Source organism: Nannobrachium achirus (genome assembly GCF_963921795.1).
Source record: "Nannobrachium achirus genome assembly, chromosome: 15".
Taxonomy (NCBI): Eukaryota; Metazoa; Chordata; class Actinopteri; order Myctophiformes; family Myctophidae; genus Nannobrachium; species Nannobrachium achirus.
The window spans coordinates 3,740,921-3,763,501 of record NC_137822.1 but is presented as its reverse complement, the minus strand read 5'-3'; the positions used below and the strand labels follow the sequence as shown (position 1 = coordinate 3,763,501).

General features: G+C 44.1%; 1 protein-coding gene across 1 annotated transcript; it reads right to left on the bottom strand.

The window, feature by feature from the left end:
• Positions 1–4,666: 4,666 nt before the first annotated feature.
• Positions 4,667–19,476, bottom strand: LOC308299157 (phosphatidylinositol 4-phosphate 5-kinase type-1 alpha-like; the record flags this gene model as incomplete). Its single annotated transcript, XM_080742875.1, has 3 exons — positions 4,667–4,741; positions 12,770–13,092; positions 18,264–19,476. 3 exons carry the CDS (start codon positions 19,474–19,476, stop codon positions 4,667–4,669), a joined length of 1,611 nt encoding a protein of 536 aa, XP_080599001.1.
• Positions 19,477–22,581: the final 3,105 nt, after the last annotated feature.

Sequence of the window (22,581 nt, the reverse complement as noted above, 5' to 3'; positions counted from 1 at the left end):
GGAACTCAGATTGGTGCACACCATAGTTGCGACCGTAGGTCGCTACTTACTATCACAGCCTGCACAAACTGTCTGTCTGTCTGTCTGTCTGTCTGTCTGTCTGTCTGTCTGTCTGTCTGTCTGTCTGTCTGTCTGTCTGTCTGTCTGTCTGTCTGTCTGTCTGTCTGTCTGTCTGTCTGTCTGTCTGTCTGTCCGTCCGTCCGTCCGTCCCTCTGTCTGTCACACCTCACACGTCACACTTTTGCCCTGCTCATATCTCGGCCACCGTTGGCCCGATCCATGCCAAAATTTCCACACAAACTCCTTGCCTGCCAAACTACAACCTCCAAGGACCCCCGGAGTTCCAGGGACCCCCAGGTCCCTGGGGGACCCCCAGGTGTAAAAAAAATACCAAATGTGCAAAAATGACCAAATGACCACCCCAACGGGGCTGCTCACGGGGAAATCCCGGGGACCACCCACTCCTGGTGCTCCAGAACGGATGCAAAAGTGGTGGCGCCCCCAGTGGAGGACCCCCTGCCACTGCAGCTCACATAAAATGCCGTAACTCGGGCTAGGAGCGTCCGGGAGAGCCGGGGCCGGTACCTATTCGTCCGCCAAGGCAACGCGGACACCCCACCCCTCATTTCTCACATGGCCCTCTTCTAGCGCCACCTACAGGCCGATTTTTAAAACACATTTTTGGTCACTGCTCCTACAGTTTTGGCCCTCAAATCACGGAAATCACTACACAGTATGTCTACACTCATGTCATCAACATGGATCCGGAAGTTTTTGGAAAAACACATTTTTGCCCTATTTGTGGAGATAAGTGACCTACGGTCGCTTATCTCCCGATTAGGGAGTCTTACTGGTTATACCATAGTTATAGAGTGCACAAACACCCAAGTATCACTCACGCGCACAATGTTTGTGTGTAAAGGCGAGGAGGGGAGCATCAACACACAGACAGCACAGGACACATAGTCAGGTCCACTATGTATTTTTGTTGGATTTTTTGGGAGATTAGTAAAACTATACATTTCTGGGATCTTCAGACCATGGGGAATCCAAAAATCTTTGTTTGCATTTGCACAGACACCTGCAAAGCCGCTATTTTGGACGTTCAAAATGGCCGACATAAAATACATAATTTGTGCTATCTTGGCTTCTAGACAACCTAGAAACTTAATTAAACATGCCAATCCTATGTTTTCTGGGTCAAGGAATCGACTGAGTAAATTATGGGTGTAAAATGTTACGGACCCCCACCCCCTTTGTTGGGGTTATCTATTTTGGGACCTCCCAGAACAGTACGCTAGCCAGTTAATGTCTATTTCATAATATTAGAGTTTTGTAGGTTTTAAAACATCCTGAGTTGATTCATTAGACTTTTAAAGCAGCCAGAATAACTGTTCTGACTTTTGGTTGGGGTCTTTCCTCACCTGGGACCCCCTAGACAGACCCATGAGCCTATCACAGTAATCGCTCTGCTCCTGCTCCAGAACAATGTTAAATTAGATCATAATTGAAGCATAAAAGGTGTTGTAGCTGGGCTCTATGAGTAAGCAAAATACCAGAGGTCTTCCTCAGGGGGTCTGGGACCCTTGGGGGGTCCTCATAGTTACTACAGGGGGCCCACCAAATCTTAATGGGAAAGGATTTTCTTTTTTATGTATGTTTTTATGTATCCTGGGTTTATGTATTGTACTTCGATGATTTATTAGTATTCTCAGTATTATTTATACAATTTTTGTGTTAGACAGTTATGGTTGACAGGTAAGGTATTGCAACTTCTCACTTTGGGTGTGCAGACTAACGTGTCCATTTATTGCACTGCACTCACACTGACAAAACGCACGCACGCACGCACGCGCACACACACACACACACACACACACACACACATACACACACACACACACACACACACACACACACACACACACACACACACACACACACACACACACACACACACCTCTTTGTTAATCGTCACCCCAAAACCCTCACCCTATCCTCTTAAAGAGCTCATGGTCAATTATGTCCAAAGAGATTCACTAAAATACTGTACATGTCCTCTCTAATTTGCAAGACATATGTGTTGACAGTCTCCACCTTTGCAGGGAGGAGTGCAACCTGCTTTGCAGCCAAATTTGATGGGCTCAAGTACTGCCTTTGGAGCAGGGAGGGCAAGACACCTGACTGGAACATTCCCTCCACTCTCTAAATGCCATCTATTTTCTTCGATTGATCGAAGCTTGGGGCATTTTGTCAGGTATGACAAAGTAGGCATCATAATACGATACCTTCATCAAGGGACATGATTTTGTAGAAGTGCACACACATATTCAAGCAAGTTCAAGTTATTGGATGTCACAAATGTCAAGGGTTCCTTGGCCTACATGATTTTTCTGGTGCTGGCTGGGGAAGAGAATTTTGTTGGAATCTCCAAAAAGATATGGGTCAATGCCTATACTTGAAGCCTGGTGATGATGACCAAGTCATTAACCACTTCAAGGACCTTAAAGGGTTCCATTCCTCCTGAGCTTATTATTGGTGAGCTTCCATCAACATTGCAGTCATTGGAGCATTTTGCATGCCATGTTTACAGTTCAAAAGGTCCAACAACCCTGCGATTACTCAGATGGGAACTATTTATGTCAAAGAACTGAGTGTTACGACTGGTGTGTGTTTGACCCAAATGCACAGCAAGGAGGAGGCAGAGGAAGGATAAAGCCCACCCGGGCGCGTTTATTAACCTGGAGCACAGAGTTAAAGGCACGAGGGGGGCAAAAAGGGGGTAGTGGGCGCCGCTGCAGCTCCAACTCGGTCCGGGGTCTTGAGGAACTGGAAGGAGAGGAGAAGCACGGTCAGCAATAGATCCACAAGAATTAAAGGGCAATGCCACTAATTATAAAGTCAGTCTAAAACTCTGCTAAACTGGGAAAGCTAGTCTGCAGGTTGTACTTTACCATACGAGTGGAAAGGTGAGGATCTGACGCAGAGCTGTGTGCTGGCCAGGATCTTGTAGACTCAGGAGCTGATTGCAGACTCGGTCCAGGTGAGGAGATTGCCAATGGGAGACTGGTGTGCAGATATCTGGAACTCAGAGGTCTGCTGTGACGTACTGTGCCACGAGAGGGTGCCACAGTGCCAAGTGAGGGCCAGGACGTAACAGGACCCCCCCTCCAGGGATCGCCACCTGGCGATTGGCGAGAAACGTCGGGGTGTGCCCGGCGTCGGCGACGGCCCTTAGGACGGGAAGGAACCCGGGCAGAAAAATGCTCAGCCTGGGCGGAGATCGAGGCGGGCTGGAGGCAACAGACCTGGCAGGCGGCGCTCCAGCTGAGAATGCGCCTCGAACTCCAGCAGACGTGGGGGGTGTGACGCTCCAACCAGGGTCTGCCCAGGATGAACGGAGTGCCCGGGGAGTGAGTGACGTAGGGGCGTATGGCCTCCACATGGTCTCCCGAGACAGTGAGGGTGAGGGGCTTGGTCCGGTGAGTGACAGGACCCATGGAGTGACCATTCAGCGCGAAGGCAGAGAGAGGCCTCTGGAGCGCAGAGACCGGGATTCCCAACTTCAAGGCAAACTGGCGGTCAATAAAGCTCTCATCGGCCCCGGAGTCGATGAAAGCTGGAACTGTGAACGACTGTCCCTCCCAGGCGAGTGTGACAGGGAAACTGGCACGACTGGCGGTGAGGGGCTGGGGAGTAGAGAGACGACTCACCCGAAAACCCCGACTGGGAGAAGCTACGCCCCCTGGCGTCTGTGGAGAGGACACCTTGGAGCAGAGAATGGGACAGGAGTGAACGGTATGTGTTGAGCTGGCACAATACAAACAGAGCCCGTGTAGCCTGCGGTGCTTGCGCTCAGCTGGTGATAAGCGACCCCTGGAAGTCACACGGATCTGGCCCAGCTGCATGCAGTCCTCCTCTGTGGGACAGGAGACGGCAGATGGAATTCGCTCAGGCCGAGTGTGACGTCGGCGTCGTGCCCCTGGACGTCGTGGTCAAACACAGCTTTGAACTCCAAAACAAAGTCCTTGTAATTCTGCATGTAGAATGCAGACCCCTCACGACTAGAGAAAATCCAACGGCGTGCCCTCCCAGTAGTCAGGTTAGTAATGTAAGCTATGCGGGCGGGGGAGGTGGAATACATGCTAGGCTGAAGATCAAACACGTACTCACACTGCATGAGAAACTCCCGACATAGAGAAAAAGTACCATCATAGGGGACCGGGGCAGTAAGGTGAGGCTCCCGGCTGGGCACAGGGGCAGGCTGGACAGAAACGGAGGCCAAAAGGCCTGGGGATGAAGTGAGTTGTGCGTTGAGCGCAGCAACCTGGACAGTGAGATTCTTAACTAAAGAAGTAAGTTCATTAACCTGGGCTTGTTGTTGAGTGGCCTGGGACTGCTGGAGTGTAGAAACCTCCCGGAGCTCCTGCTGTATACGCAAAACGGCTGTGGATGCCTCGGACAGCAGGCGGGAATGTTGATCCAAAACTTGTCCTTGGGCCTGGAGTGGTGTGAGAGGTGGGGGCTTCTCTGCCATGCTGGCTGGGTCTAGGTGGTCAGATCCTACTGTTACGACTGGTGTGTGTTTGACCCAAATGCACAGCAAGGAGGAGGCAGAGGAAGGATAAAGCCCACCCGGGCGCGTTTATTAACCTGGAGCACAGAGTTAAAGGCACGAGGGGGGCAAAAAGGGGGTAGTGGGCGCCGCTGCAGCTCCAACTCGGTCCGGGGTCTTGAGGAACTGGAAGGAGAGGAGAAGCACGGTCAGCAATAGATCCACAAGAATTAAAGGGCAATGCCACTAATTATAAAGTCAGTCTAAAACTCTGCTAAACTGGGAAAGCTAGTCTGCAGGTTGTACTTTACCATACGAGTGGAAAGGTGAGGATCTGACGCAGAGCTGTGTGCTGGCCAGGATCTTGTAGACTCAGGAGCTGATTGCAGACTCGGTCCAGGTGAGGAGATTGCCAATGGGAGACTGGTGTGCAGATATCTGGAACTCAGAGGTCTGCTGTGACGTACTGTGCCACGAGAGGGTGCCACAGTGCCAAGTGAGGGCCAGGACGTAACACTGAGGGTGAGATGCTACCTCCAACTCGTGCTGCACTGCTACCACATCCGTGCCAACTATGTCACAATGCAGGATAAATCATACCTGACAAATTGCCCTGAGCTTCCACCAATCGAAGAAAATAGATGGAATTCAGAGAGTGGAGGGTATTTTCCAGTCAGGTGTCTTGCCCTCCCTGCTCCAAAGGCAGTACTTGAGCTCATCAAATATGGCTGCAAGGGACATTGCAGCTGCTCAAGTAACCTGCCTTTCACTCCCTGGTGGAGACTGTGTCAACACTATTAGGTTGGACATTGAAGATGACAATGATGAAGACAATAGATCCTGCATGTCTGAAATGCCTGCATTGTAGTGAATCTTTTTGGGCATAATTGACCATGGGCTCTTTAAGACGATAGGTTGAGGGTTTTGGGGTTACAATAACAAAGAGGTGTCTATGTGTGTGTGTTGTGTTGTCAGTGTGAGTGCAGTGCAATAAATGGACACGTTAGTCTGCACAAGTGAGAAGTTGCAATACTTTCATTATGTCAAATTCTGGGTCTGGCCCTTGCCCTTCCCCTGTTCTACCACACTTTGCTCGCACCCTCCCCTCCTGTGAATCTGATTGTCAATCTGAACTCCTCCCGGCTTCACAGCTGTGAGCTGTTGCCGGATGACTACCTAGTTGTCCTTTTATGGTTCCCCTGGCATCACAGGGATCTCCATATATGGGCATAAAGGGGATTTGGTTCCCTGACATCACAGTGATGTCAGAGCGGGGATGCCAGAGTGTGAGTGTCAATCAACAAAAAAGCGTTACCCGTCCAGACAGAAAGCTGTCTGTCTGGACGGGTAACGCTTTTTTGTTGATTGACTGACCTTATCTATCTAGATAGATAAGGTCAAAATGTGACGGTTCTGATAGTAAACTGTGACCTATGGTCGCAAACTGCGACCTATGGCCGCAATAAACCCAGGATACATAAAAACATTCAAAGTTTCAGTTTCAAATGTAAAAAAAAAAAGATCCCATCAGGATTGGCGGGCCCCCTGTAGTAACTCTGAGGACCCAGCAGGGGTCCCGGACCCCCTGTGGAAGACCCCTGGTATTTGCTACTACTAATTTTTGTTTTCAGAGCCCAGCTACACTAACTTTTATGCTTCAATTATGATCTAATTTAACATTGTTCTGGAGCAGTAGAGCGATTACTGAGACAGACCCCTAGACAGGGGTCTGTCTAGGGGGTCCCAGGTGAGGAAAGACCCCAACCAAAAGTCAGAAAGGTTATTCTGGCTCCTTTAAAAGTCTAATAAATGAACTCGGGATGTTTTAAAACCTACAAAACTCTAATATTATGAAAATCGGACATTAACTGGCTAGCGTACTGTTCTGGGAGGTCCCAAAATAGATAACCCCCAGAAAGGGGGTGGGGGACCAGAACATTTTACATCCATCATTCATTCATTCGATTCCTTGACCCAGAAAACATAGGATTAGCAAGTTTAATTACGTTTCTAGGTTGTCTAGAAGCCAAGATAGCACAAATTGTGTATTTTATGTCGGCCATTTTGAACGTCCAAAATGGAGGCTTTGCAGGTGTCTGTGCAAATGCAAACAAAGATTTTTGGATTCCCCATGCTCTGAAGATTCCAAAAATGTATAGTTTTACAAATCTCCAAAAAAATCCAACAAATAAACCTTTATTAACATAGCGGACCTGACTAACCAACCCATTCTCATCCCCTGGGACTAACAGGTTAGCTTAGCTCGACCGGGGCTTGCATCAGTTTGAGCAGCAGGAGCTTCTGTATGGCTGTAATAAAACTGACCTGATACTGATACAGTCAAAAGTACAGTAGGCTCATGACGTAAATAGTTACAGTATCGCCTGTTTCGTACGATTGTGAACGCCTGTAAATATGCTAACCCAATATGATGCACAAGGGTTCAGAGATTTGCATTCCTACATGCAGAATTGCAGACATAGTCATAGCTTAACTCATTTGTGTAGGCTATGTGTTGTTTGTTGGAATGATTACTTTGTCCGAGTTATTTGTACTATTTTGCTTTTCACAGTCTAATCAGGGGAGAGCGCGAACGCAGTCCCCCACTACCATAAATTATGCAGTCGAGATTCCCACATTTGGGGAATTCGCAAGTATATCAGCTCGGCCGGAGTGCAATGGCTGAGCCTCAACCTGGGTGAACCACCTTTATGATCATGGTATCTTCCCTGCCAGGTAAGTATGAATTATATACATTAATGTGGAGGGTTTGACTCACACACATACCAGTCACAGTGACGTTTATACTGCAACGTGTTCACCCATACAATACACTACTAGGCCTATAAATAAACGTATAGGCTACATATAGTATTTGTAACACAGTTGATTGGAAGAAATATACAGTTTTACTAGAATACTTTTAGGTTTTTTTTTTAATTAAAATCCCTGTACCCATGATGCATTGCAGTATCATCATGGGCAGAGGCATGAGTCAGTCTATGGTCAGTCTATGGTCAGGATTGACACCCCTCCCCCTCCCGTCCCGTCTCTAACACTGCAAGAGGGGGAGGGGTGACCGTGTAACTGAGACTTTAGCTGTATCAGATAAGGGCTTCTTGTATTTCTATGTATTTATTCTTTCTGAATATAAAATATATAACATTGCAGCAAATCATCCTGTTTTTTTTTTCCAGCTAACACCTGCTAACACTTGTTACACCTAACAAAACCTTTTTAATAGTTCTATAATTATTCATTTGTTGAATACTTTGTCTGCATGCAATTTAACGTAAGCCCTCAAGCCCTGTTGAATTATTTTGTAATTTTGCAATGAAAATGCTTCAATCCACTTTTGCAGGGGGGATCATGTGTGAGGCTAGTGACCATGCCCACACAAGTCTTGGGCTTATAGGGTGTGCCAATATGTAGTTCTAGGGCGGCCATTTCTTGGGTCAACACAGCCTTACACAGGTGTTCTGATTGAAGTAGAGCATTAGTTCTATGCCAAATAAAACAATTGAAACACCTGTGTTTGACCCAAAATATGGCCGCTTTAGGACTACAATTGCGTCACTGTTGGCGCACACATCTGGCCTAGATATGGCCTACATCTTGACACAAACGGCTGACTTGCGCTTTTCCTACTTTTCCCACTAGAGGCAGTGATTTCACTCACCATATTTCAATTGTAAAATATGCTTGTGAAATGAATGTGATTGTTTGTTACTCTGCCTGCAGCAATGAGTAAAAGGCGCAGGCCGTTTTCATCACTCAGGTCTGTAAGTGTATCTGGGAACAAAATAACTCAAGAATGAAAGTGCAGATTTTCATGAAACTGTCAAGAAGACAAGACAAGATGTTTGACCCGTTGGATTCCTTATGGCCAATTAAATCAAGTGCACTGTCCGAGGCAATTAAATAAGCCATAGGATATTGTGGGTCAGCCAGCCTTTTCGCATCCTTTGGTATAAATCTGTACCTATGTGTGCTTTAAAAGAAAAAAGTTAATAAAGTTTACAATCAAGCAATCAATCGAAAAGCGTCTGTGACATAATAATGTTTAAATTCATGCAGTGTAACAACTCCCTGTAACACCCGGGATTCTTAATCATTGATCCTAAGGGTTATACCTATAGACTGAGGGAGCCACTAGACCAGGGATACTCAAACTTCTGAACCAGTGGGCCACATTACAAAAATGGCAAGGGGCCGCAGGCCAGTTGATAAAATTACATTATTTGATTAACTTCTCTCTTTTATTTGCTTTATTCCACATAACTTAAAGCCATACTGTGTAAGATGCCCAACTAGTGGTCATTAGCCCTATAGCAAACCGCGGTCGCGTCCGCGTCTTTCGGACGTTTTTCGTACCTTCAGACCCCCGCGTCTGCCTCCACCTCGCTGAGATCTATCTTTTAAGGGGTCCCTTGTTCCTGTGCGTTCAGTAATTCCAGAGATACGGACTCCTTCACCCTGCCTGGTAGGCGAAATTACCTAGAGAAGGGATGGTACAAACGGGCGACAACAAATATGGCTGCCATAGCGACCCCACTTCAAGATGCGCTGTGATTGGCCGGCAGTTGTATAACCCTCGCTGTGATTGGCCGGTAGTGTGATGACGCAATTTTGGCGCGAGATCCGGTCCACGGCAAGGATCTCAGTTTACATACAGAGAAGGCTTTACAGGCTGAAATTCACGGCGCGGATCTTCTAAAACTTTTGTGATTTAATAGTTAGGAGAATTTTAAGATTTGTTTTATAAAAAAAGTTACATAGTACAACTTTAAGACAAGTGCAATGTGCCTTATTTTATGGCTTGGAATTCCATTTATATTCTGTCAATGACACAATTTGTAATCAAAGTAATTTGCAAAATGTTCTCTCATTTTAATAATTCTATGCAATTAGCATATTCCACACAAACAATAAAACAAACTAATGTAGTCTACATTTGTCTGCTATTTGTCTGGGTTGATATCTATCTGCCTGCTATCAAGTGGGATAACGTTAAAGCTGAGCACATCTCTCTTTCAATTGCTTCTGTTATTTATGACTTGGTCCACATTCGACACAAATGGCTTTTTACAGAAAATAAACTTAGAAAATAGATAGTTATGGCTAAGGAAAATCAAATAAAATCAAACAATCTACTTAAAATAGATTACCCAGACTGTTTAGCTACCAAATGACTATAAGTAGAGCTACAGTTACATCTCTTTCATTTGATTTGCATTACAATGTCGTTTTGGGTATGCTAATTAGTTGGACAGAGCCACTGGTAAAAAAAAAATGAAGAAGAAAAAAAATCGATTTTATTGGCCACTTTCAAGATGTTTTGGCCATTATCTCAGGAACGCAAGGTCCAATCTGCTCAGTTTAAAGCTTGTTGGATGCGTGACTTTGAGGACATTAAGCTGGTGGGCCAGTCAAAATTGTGCCGCGGGCCGGAAGTGGCCCGCGGGCCGGAGTTTGAGTATCACTGCACTAGACTTTTGAGGCCATCACGCTGAGGCAGTTGAGTCACTCTGCTACACTCGCTCTCCTTTTGACCTCCTCTCACAGGGAAACCTGATCCGGTACAGGCAGGCCCCAATGTAACGCCCGGGATTCAAACCCGGGTCTCTCGTGTGAAAGTTCCATATCTTAAAGGGATCCCTGGCTAATATGACAAATATGCCTTAATATATTAGAATTGTCCCAGCTAATCTTTCACTCAATAGTCGAAATGCCCGTCGCAAGTTGATGATGTCATAAATGTAATTTATGGCATGCATGTGCAGATAAAACTAGACCAGGTCAACCTGGTTGTGCCAGACCCCCTGTCTGTCATCATCATTTATGACATCATGCCTTTTGTAGGCATGTCATCATCATGTCATCATCATATATACCCTTTATATAGAAAAGGGACAGACCGACATTTGCTTATGTAGGCCTACCCATTTCATGGGTCTGGCAAACAAACATAATACTTCCTAATTAATATGAGCATCAAATCAATATTTCAAATGTGTTTGTGTTTAGTTTTTTTTTGCAAAAATGACATGACATTTATCCAAAGGGATATCCCTATGGAGCGAGGGAGATACTAGACTTTTGAGGCCATCAGACTGAGGGCAGTGAGTGACTCACGCTACATCTCTCCCTCTCTCTCTCCCTCCGTTTCTCTACAGGGGGCGCAAAACAGTCTATAGGCTATCTATGGACTGTGCCTTGTCCAGTGAAGACACATGTCTCCCTATGACTGACAACTGTGAAAATCACCCAATCACCCCAAAACCAGGGATGTTGGCAGGGAAACAAGCCTACCTTCGATGATGTCACTGCATGAGCAGCCTGAAGGTACTCAAGGACCCATTCACCTCAGACAGCAACACAATGAAAGTCACATCCTACTAAGGAGCAAACTCACTCACGCTCTAACGCTCACGCTTATCTACGTTTATCTATTCACTCGCTTCAGCAACTGATCCCAAAGTTCACATGGTATTGGCCATTAGCATTATACCAACGGTGACGGAGCCCGAATTACATTTCTCCCAAATTAAAGCTGTTTATTAGCGTTTTCTTAACCACTTCTGTTGAACTCTGCTGTCTGTTGCCAGGGTTACGGTCCGTTCCTTTAGGCCATGGGATCTGTAGCCCCACACACACACACCCCTTTCTCTCACAGTTAGGAATGTTTCTCTCTCTCTCTCTCTCTCTCTCTCTCTCTCTCTCTCTCTCTCTCTCTCTCTCTCTCTCTCTCTCTCTCACACACACTTTCACCGGGTGCGTTTGACATATTTTGGAGCACATATCTTCGAGGTAAGGTCTAGTAACCATAATTGTGTGGGTGAAAATCACCCAACGTTAGTGTCCCACAGCTCTCAAAGTCTCTTTTAGCCCATAAACAAACACGGACAAAACAGATTCATACAATATAGACTCTATTTTATAGCCTAAGGGGGCCTTAGGGAGATAGAATGGTAATTTCATGTTAATCAGTCTAAAAGCGCCAAATCTTGCACAGATGTAGCCCAGGGCATGCTCTAATGATTTAGCTAGGGCGCCCGAGTCGGCGACCTTAGGGGTCACCACAGCGGCCAAAACAAGTTGGGCTCCAATGGACTTTCTATACAGGAGGAAAACATTTTTCTGGGTATTTAAGTAGGATGTGAGGGGTCTAACTAGGGGTTTGTCATGTTTGTCAAAACTTGGCGCTTTTAGACTGATTAGCACAAAAAAAAACCTAAGGCCTCCAACGAATCAATTTGTTGTCTATTTTATAACATGGGGCCCGTTTCACAAAGGCAGCATTAAATCATTGGATGCAGCCTGGTTTATGTATATATTAATAAGATAAGAAAAGATAAGATAAAACCTTTATTGCAGATGTTGTGTATGGCATAATTAAGACACAAGTATCTTTATGAATGTGTGGTCAATGAGTCTCTCCACCACTAGATGGCAGGGTAGGTCTGCTAAAGACAACAGGTTCTGACCTGGGGTGAGCAATATTCAGCCTCTCAAACCGGGACCCTTAAATCAATGTGCACTTTCGTCGTGCACACGGACATTCAAGATCTATCTCTACTGTCGAATCAGATGATGTCAGACATGATGTCAGTCATCTCCATATTTGGAAAAAGTAAATTTTAATTAAAGTCAATGGAGAGAATGTAATATTATATAACATATCTCTTATTGTCCCAAGATCTGAACCCGATGTTAATATTATATAACATATCTCTTATTGTCCCAAGATCTGAACCTGATATTAGAGTTTTAAAGGAGACAGACAAAAGACAGGACCTCACACTATAATGTTTATTGTTTAACATTATGGCTCCAACTCACGGTAGTCTGACTTTCAGCTGTTCAGTGTTTAATACATGGCTACATGATGAGTGATTTGTGAGTGAATGAATGTACAGGTGAATAGAAACATCTTCTATGTGGTAGCTAGAGAATATCCAATGTTCTTTAAAGTGATTTGCGTCAAACACAAACCTATTTATTGTACCTTTTATTATAGAGACCCAGTACAAGTCACTGGTTTGAATTAGACAACCCAGTCATTAGTACTGTAAACTAATGTCTGTACTGGACTGTACGAGATTTACAAACAGATCGATAAGTATCCGAACATCTTTGATCATTCCATTTAGTACGGAAGTTTGTGAACACACAGTTTTCATTTCCATTTGTTCCTGTGTTATCTTTCCACACACCATTGTTTGGCTCTCCAGCGAGCCACGCGGTGTAGCTCGCTCTGGACCCATCAGACCACAGCCACACACCCTCCTTCTGAGTGTCGCTCAGGCCGATCCAGGTAAATCCCTCTGCCGGGTCAGAGTTCTTGATCAGGGCTCGGACAAAGTTGTGCTCGCCGACGCTGTGGATGGACACCAGGTTGGCATCTTGAGACACGCAGTTCACCTCAGCATCGGCCCAGGTCAAAGCCGCAGAAACATGCTTGTAGCAGCTGCCGTAGAAGCTGGACCATTGCGCTGGACAGCCTCCATTGGCCAAGACAGCAGTGTGCACGCTGCCTAGCGACAGGCCCAGCAAGCATAGGAGATGAGGGATCAGCTGCATGTCGACTTGAGGTGGTCTCTCCGTCAGTGGTGTAGCAGGAAGCACTTTGAGACAAACAAAAAAATATATATTATTATGATCGATAAATATCCATAAACATATTGTGTCACTTAATGTAACGTGAGTTCTTTACTTAAAAAAGGTAAATGTCCCACGTATGATCTATCTTTAAAAATATCTCAGGCAAACAAGGTGTGTATTTAAAGCATAGGGCACTGGGTTACAATTGATAAAAGGCAGTAAACAGTCAACAGTTAAACTCCAAACAGCTGAGTCACTAACTAAATAAACTACAAAAATAACCAAGCATAGTCATTTTATAAAAGTAATAAACCTGGATGACTGAAGAAGGAAAAGAAAGAGTCACAGCATAACCTACAGTAAGCCTAGGCTATGTTGCCATAGAAATAGTGCAGTAATAGTTGGATGAGGACCAACCTGGTGTAGATCTTGTGCAGTAATAGTTGGATGAGGACCAACCTGGTGTAGATCTTGTGCAGTAATAGTTGGATGAGGACCAACCTGGTGTAGATCTTGTGCAGTAATAGTTGGATGAGGACCAACCTGGTGTAGATCTTGTGCAGTAATAGTTGGATGAGGACCAACCTGGTGTAGATCTTGTGCAGTAATAGTTGGATGAGGACCAACCTGGTGTAGATCTTGTGCAGTAATAGTTGGATGAGGACCAACCTGGTGTAGATCTTGGATGAGGACCAACCTGGTGTAGATCTTGGATGAGGACCAACCTGGTGTAGATCTTGCCTCGTCTGGGAGCAGGGTTTCCTCTGGGCGGCTGAAAACGTAGAAGTCTGAGTCAAGAGAAGTGAAGGCAGGGCCCTTTAAAGGACCTACACCATGAATTTTCACTTTTTCTATTTTAAAACCTTTTTTTGGGGTCCCACTGGCACCTTCTATCCTCACAAAGTCCTATTTCTGACCGTTGTGTCTTTCTCTGGTTTTGGGCAGACAGAGATGAAAAGGTTTCCACGGGTTCTCAGAACAGTGCTGTTCTGAGAGTTGACTCTCGGATTCCCGTTTTTTTTTTCAGAGTCAAAAAAATAATAATTTCAAAAAAAAAAAATTTCAAAACTTTTTTTTTTCAAAACTTTTTTTTTTCAAAAACTTTTTTATTCAAAAACTTTTTTATTCAAAAACTTTTTTTTTTCAAAAAACTTTTTTTTCAAAAAACTTTTTTTTCAAAAACTTTTTTTTTTCAAAAAACTTTTTTTTTCAAAAACTTTTTTTTTTTCAAAAAACTTTTTTTTTTTTCAAAAAACTTTTTCTTTTTCAAAAAACTTTTTCTTTTTCAAAAAACTTCTTTTTTTTCTGGAAAAACCCCACTAGATGCGCCCCTGAGCAAACAGAGGCTGTTTTTTGAGGGTTAAAACCTGTCTAAGACTCAATTTTGAGCATATATTTATACAAAAAATATAGTTTTAAAAGCATGGTGTAGGCCCTTTAAAGCAATTTTCACATCCTCTGTTCTTGGGATTGGGTGACACCAAGCAGAATGTGTGACATCATGTCAGTATGCAAATCATCACCATTGATTCACTTTATAAACTGGCATAATTATGGCTAGTGAGTTTACATTCTTGCACATCATATTTAGCTTCTCAGGTGTTCACCGTGTTCTTTCCCCTCAAAAAATCTAAATAGTAATTGCAATAGCTAACAATGAACTGATATGATTCATGTTAACTATCATCACATAATGTATGTTATGTATGATACTTTACAAAGAACACAATTGGAGGTTAGTGACATTTGATCGCATAAACATTGAAATCGGCCCTTTTTGTAAAAAGAAAAATAAATATATATATATATATATATATATATATATATATATATATATATATATATAGGAGAACTCCTCTAACACTATGGACTAGAGCTAACCTATGTCGACATGGCTGACACAGTCATTGCACCTTAACTAAGTCCATAGGTACTATCTGTAAATAGCCTATTTAGATAATCTGTTTGTTCTGATTGATCTCTTTCCCAACGATGACGGAGCTTGCACAAAAAACAAATAAACAACAACAACAGGTCAAACCCTCTGGGTCAAAGTTTTGAAGTCCTGTTGCTGACATCAGGACCCTATACAGCAGTCATAGAACTCTTCAGTGAAAGAATGAGAGTGCAGAATATGAATATGAATCAGATATGTGCCCTGAACAAATGCGAGTCAAGCCTCCTGAAGAAGTGAGGAGGAATCAGGTACATTGTTGGCTATTGTTATGTTGTGCTGGCTTATTCTTTATAACAAAGAGCTCTGGACTATGTGATGCTATTCCCCACGCTGTCTTTGTCCAACTCACGCATGCGGCAGGCCCGGCACCACAGTGGTGCTAGAGGGGGCCTTGCCCCTCAGTTTTTATGTTTTTATGTCTTTATGAGCTGCTGTAATGTTTGAATTTCCCCTCGGGGATCAATAAAGTACCTACCTACCTACCTACCTACCTACCTACCTACCTACCTACCTAGAGTACATTTTGGCCGATTCTCAATACCCCAACTTGGGAAGCACAAACTTGCATCCTTGGGAGTTCAGACTTGCAAGTTCTCCTTGGGAGTAGGGACTTCCGAGGATGGAAGGACGGTAGTTCTGCTATTGGAACAGCAGCATACTCCATTACGTCACCATCTCAGCTTGCTTCAGCTCATTTCCACTGCGCGTTTCTGTGGACATGTTCGGAGCAGGTCTATAAGCTATTACTTACTGAATTTCCCCCTTGGGATAATAAAGCTATCTATCTATCTATATCTATCTATGAACTCGTCTCATAGCTTGTTTTGACAAAGTCTGCTCACCGCAGCCTGGTTTATTTATACTGTATATTAATACAATAAGGAAAGATAAGATAAACCTTTATTCATTTGCAGATGTTTTATGGTAAGGTAAATAAAGACATGTATCTTTGAAAATGTGTGGGCTATGAGTCATTCCACCACTAGATGGCAGTGTAGGTCTGCTAAAAGACAACAGGTTCTGACCTAGGGTGACCAAATATTCAGCCTCTCAAACCGGGACCCTTAAATCAATGTGCACTTTAGTCATGCACATGCACATGCACACCATACACAGGTGTTGTATACAGGCAATGACTGATTGACAAACAACAGCCTCTCAGTGTTGAATTCAGAGTCAGACAAGCAATATTGTCTGATAGAGGACAGGCAAGCATGTTTAAATGTCTATGCAATAATGCAACCACTGAAAACAAATATTATAATTGAAATTCTGGCGAAAACCGGGACAATTTCGTTGGAAATGTTGAAAACCGGAACATATTAGTGTTTTAGAGATATATGTTGGGACACCCAACTTGAAACCGGGACAATCCAGGCCAAACTGGGATCGGTTTGGCTGTGTAAATCATGCTTTTATACACATTCACACAAAAACCTTGTACTGTCACATAAAAATATAGCTTGGGTTAAAGGACTTATGTCTCAGCAGGATCTAGAACAACTAGTCCCTGCATCTTCAATAGACTTGTCTACAACAGTCAGTGATGCTACTCGCCCTGCATCCTGCGTCCCTGACGCATACTTTTAAATAAAGGATGCATTAAACTAAGCATCACTGCATCCCCAGGATGCATGAAACTCTATCCTTACTGCTATCAGTGAATGTGATTTCAGAATGTTATAGGCCTACTGTTGGTCTATAACGCATTAAATGGTTTAAGGGCCATTATACATTTCTGATATTGTACGATATCAACCATCCAGACCTCTCAGGTCATCTGGGAAAGGACTGCTTTAGAGTTCCCAAAATACCCGAACCCGACCCGACGTTTAGGGTAGGTTAGGGCCTAAAATGTATGCTAATTAATCGTCCGGGTAGGGAAAAAAGAAAATATATATTTTTTAAATATTTTATTACTTTTACTCCAAAACCCGACCATACCCAAGTACCCAACCCAACTGGACGCTTTCGGGCTGGGTAGGGCATGAAATGTATGCTAAGCAGTCGGGCCGGGCCGGGCCTCGGGCCTGACCAGTTAGGGCTGGGCCTTCATTTTCAGGCCTGTTGAGAACTCTAGTCTGCTTTCTATCTCTACAACCACAAATAAAGTGCAGGTCCTATTTGAACTAGGGATCGTGGCGCTGACAAGCACTTGGGATCCACAGATAAATAGCCAAGTTTGTAGATCAGCTATTTTCACAATATCATTCGACAATTTGGCCAATGTTTGACCATTGCATCGTTCTTTAATTATTTAGACCTATTTCATCCCGAGAAGTAAATTCTGCTTGTGAGCAGCTTCCAGCGTCCAATGTCCTTCTCAAAACTCTAAAATGTCTCTTCCTTGTGAACATAGCCACAGATCAGAAATACAGAAAGCAGTTGGTCCCAGTAGTCTGACCCATCACAAACAATACACGTCTGCATCATTTGCCACAAGGACAAACACTGACAAGCTAAAACTAGAAAGATGCAATTATGGGGAATTGCAAGTATGGTTGTCGTGAGACGAGTCAAATGAATTCCGTCTTACCGGTTGAATTTTCCCCATTAAAGTCAATGAGGAATGTATTCACTAATAAATGTCCATATATGGAGATCCCTGTGTCAGTCCGGGGACTGCCCCATAGGTCGAACTCCCGTTGGGTCGAACAGCGTCGGCAGGTTAGATAATCACCCGCGTCACGGTTACTGAGGTTAGGTTTAGGGTTAAGCATGGTTTTACTGAGGTTAGGATTAGGGTTTGGGTTAGAGTTTGGTGGTCGATCCAAAGGGTGTTAGACCTAATTGTTACCGTCAGTCCTTGTGCCTTTTATGCCCATATATGGAGATCCCTGATATCATCAATATTAAGCCCATATATGGACATACTTCTGTGTCAGTCTCATGTGGCATATGATGTCAGACATCTATATCAGTCATCTCCAAATTTGGGAAAAGGTAAAATTTTAATTAAAGTCAACAATGGAGAGAATGTATTTAATTGTCCCAATGAAGCCGGTAGATTTGACATATGGCCCAAGTGCGTGGGCACGACAGGAGTAGGGGTATAATACTCTTTGAGCTTAGGGACAGGAGTGGGGATATAATAGCCTTTGAGCGCGTCATATGTGGGTGCCGGCGTGTTCACTGTGCTGGTCAGACCCCCAAAGAGCCCTACACGTCCCTTCTTAGACGAGGGGCCCTTAAATGTGATTGATTTGAAGACGTCAGTGCACATGAATTTCTGAAAGCGCTCTGAATAGAAGCTTGGCTTGCTCACCGATACAGTATTCCCATCATAGATGGCAGCTTTATAGTAATGTTCAAGCTTCTTTGCCATCGTATAGGACTGCAAGATGTCAATGATGCCAACGTACACCTGCAGCCTCTCACCCTTGGTGGTTCTTGCTTCTATCCCTCCCATTTGATCCTGCGTAGCCATAGCCATCTTACAGATAGATCTCTGACTTTGTGTCCGTTGGTCCACAAAAGTCACCTCAGTCTCCTTTTTGGCCTGCTCCTGACTCGCCTGGTCCAAATTGTGGACACCCACCAGCAGGCTGTAGTCCATTATCTCAAAGCTCTGCAGCACCATACAATCTCTCTTGATGGACTTGCTGAGGTCGCTGTACTTGTCGGCGGCCAGCAGCAGGCCATCGGGCATGTCCGCGAGGAAGTCCAGGTCTTTGTAGGTGGGGATCGCATTGGTTCTCTCCTTGGACGAAGCTGTTCGATTGTATTTGGAGCCCTTCAGGTCATATTTGTGGTGCAGCTGTACGCGGCAGGGGATCAGATTGTTCATGACTACGAATCGAATCTTCCTTACCCCCATCTGTACGCAGTAGAGGCCGTAGAACTTTGGCAATAAGGTCTGTTTGTTCTGACTCAGATTCATGTAGTAACCAGGAAGCAGCCTCTGCAAAAACTCTGCCTCTTTGCGCTGCACCGTCTTAATGATGAACTTGTCATCGCTGGAAACGTAGAACACGGAGCCACTGGCCCCCGGGTTGGACAGCTCTATCAGAGACTGGTTGAACAGTGAGTGCACGTAGTCATTAGGCCTAATTGCAAATGTGTCCCTGAAGTAGCGAAAGGCCATCGGAGCGTACGTCGTGAACTTGAAGTCACTGTGGAGGTTGTGAGACGGTGTCAGGTAGCTGCCTTTACTGGGGAAGAATATAGTCTCCGACAACTCAAAGTCGGAGACCAGTTTGTCTCTCTCTGGGTCCTGGCTCAGTTTCCCCACCGTGTGGGTTATGCCGAGCTCGATGGCGCCTTTCAGGGTGGACAAGGGTGTCTTCTTGTAGGTGGTCTCCCCTGTGCGATTGACTCCACGATGACCAATCGTCTTCTTTTCCTTTCTCTTCTTTTTCATCGTGTGAGCTGAACATGGGCCTGCTGACGACTTCAAAGACGCAAATTCCTTTGTGATACTCAAACAGCAGGAGTATTGATCATCTTTAAAGCGAAAACAAGTGTTTGCTTTTGGTTAACAGCCTTTAAACATAGCTCCCCTGTATGTACAGAATACGTCATCAAAATAATGACGACGGCCTCGCCCCAAATATGGAGTTCCACAGGCTCTTCCAAGTGCTCTGGTCGGATGATATGGTGTGTGTGTGTGACCATGGCAACCTATTTCAACAAAAATGGACACTATTAGGAATAGGAACCTGCTTGCAGCTTCTAAAAAATAAATAAATATATATATATATATATATATATAGGAGAACTCCTCTAACACTATGGACTAGAGCTAACCTATGTCGACATGGCTGACACAGTCATTGCACCTTAACTAAGTCCATAGGTACTATCTGTAAATAGCCTATTTAGATAATCTGTTTGTTCTGATTGATCTCTTTCCCAACGATGACGGAGCTTGCACAAAAAACAAATAAACAACAACAACAGGTCAAACCCTCTGGGTCAAAGTTTTGAAGTCCTGTTGCTGACATCAGGACCCTATACAGCAGTCATAGAACTCTTCAGTGAAAGAATGAGAGTGCAGAATATGAATATGAATCAGATATGTGCCCTGAACAAATGCGAGTCAAGCCTCCTGAAGAAGTGAGGAGGAATCAGGTACATTGTTGGCTATTGTTATGTTGTGCTGGCTTATTCTTTATAACAAAGAGCTCTGGACTATGTGATGCTATTCCCCACGCTGTCTTTGTCCAACTCACGCATGCGGCAGGCCCGGCACCACAGTGGTGCTAGAGGGGGCCTTGCCCCTCAGTTTTTATGTTTTTATGTCTTTATGAGCTGCTGTAATGTTTGAATTTCCCCTCGGGGATCAATAAAGTACCTACCTACCTACCTACCTACCTACCTACCTACCTACCTACCTAGAGTACATTTTGGCCGATTCTCAATACCCCAACTTGGGAAGCACAAACTTGCATCCTTGGGAGTTCAGACTTGCAAGTTCTCCTTGGGAGTAGGGACTTCCGAGGATGGAAGGACGGTAGTTCTGCTATTGGAACAGCAGCATACTCCATTACGTCACCATCTCAGCTTGCTTCAGCTCCTTTCCACTGCGCGTTTCTGTGGACATGTTCGGAGCAGGTCTATAAGCTATTACTTACTGAATTTCCCCCTTGGGATAATAAAGCTATCTATAATCTATCTATATCTATCTATGAACTCGTCTCATAGCTTGTTTTGACAAAGTCTGCTCACCGCAGCCTGGTTTATTTATACTGTATATTAATACAATAAGGAAAGATAAGATAAACCTTTATTCATTTGCAGATGTTTTATGGTAAGGTAAATAAAGACATGTATCTTTGAAAATGTGTGGGCTATGAGTCATTCCACCACTAGATGGCAGTGTAGGTCTGCTAAAAGACAACAGGTTCTGACCTAGGGTGACCAAATATTCAGCCTCTCAAACCGGGACCCTTAAATCAATGTGCACTTTAGTCATGCACATGCACATGCACACCATACACAGGTGTTGTATACAGGCAATGACTGATTGACAAACAACAGCCTCTCAGTGTTGAATTCAGAGTCAGACAAGCAATATTGTCTGATAGAGGACAGGCAAGCATGTTTAAATGTCTATGCAATAATGCAACCACTGAAAACAAATATTATAATTGAAATTCTGGCGAAAACCGGGACAATTTCGTTGGAAATGTTGAAAACCGGAACATATTAGTGTTTTAGAGATATATGTTGGGACACCCAACTTGAAACCGGGACAATCCAGGCCAAACTGGGATCGGTTTGGCTGTGTAAATCATGCTTTTATACACATTCACACAAAAACCTTGTACTGTCACATAAAAATATAGCTTGGGTTAAAGGACTTATGTCTCAGCAGGATCTAGAACAACTAGTCCCTGCATCTTCAATAGACTTGTCTACAACAGTCAGTGATGCTACTCGCCCTGCATCCTGCGTCCCTGACGCATACTTTTAAATAAAGGATGCATTAAACTAAGCATCACTGCATCCCCAGGATGCATGAAACTCTATCCTTACTGCTATCAGTGAATGTGATTTCAGAATGTTATAGGCCTACTGTTGGTCTATAACGCATTAAATGGTTTAAGGGCCATTATACATTTCTGATATTGTACGATATCAACCATCCAGACCTCTCAGGTCATCTGGGAAAGGACTGCTTTAGAGTTCCCAAAATACCCGAACCCGACCCGACGTTTAGGGTAGGTTAGGGCCTAAAATGTATGCTAATTAATCGTCCAGGTAGGGAAAAAAGAAAATATATATTTTTTAAATATTTTATTACTTTTACTCTGTGATAGAGTTCTCAAATTCTTCCAAAACCCGACCATACCCAAGTACCCAACCCAACTGGACGCTTTCGGGCTGGGTAGGGCATGAAATGTATGCTAAGCAGTCGGGCCGGGCCGGGCCTCGGGCCTGACCAGTTAGGGCTGGGCCTTCATTTTCAGGCCTGTTGAGAACTCTAGTCTGCTTTCTATCTCTACAACCACAAATAAAGTGCAGGTCCTATTTGAACTAGGGATCGTGGCGCTGACAAGCACTTGGGATCCACAGATAAATAGCCAAGTTTGTAGATCAGCTATTTTCACAATATCATTCGACAATTTGGCCAATGTTTGACCATTGCATCGTTCTTTAATTATTTAGACCTATTTCATCCCGAGAAGTAAATTCTGCTTGTGAGCAGCTTCCAGCGTCCAATGTCCTTCTCAAAACTCTAAAATGTCTCTTCCTTGTGAACATAGCCACAGATCAGAAATACAGAAAGCAGTTGGTCCCAGTAGTCTGACCCATCACAAACAATACACGTCTGCATCATTTGCCACAAGGACAAACACTGACAAGCTAAAACTAGAAAGATGCAATTATGGGGAATTGCAAGTATGGTTGTCGTGAGACGAGTCAAATGAATTCCGTCTTACCGGTTGAATTTTCCCCATTAAAGTCAATGAGGAATGTATTCACTAATAAATGTCTATATATGGAGATCCCTGTGTCAGTC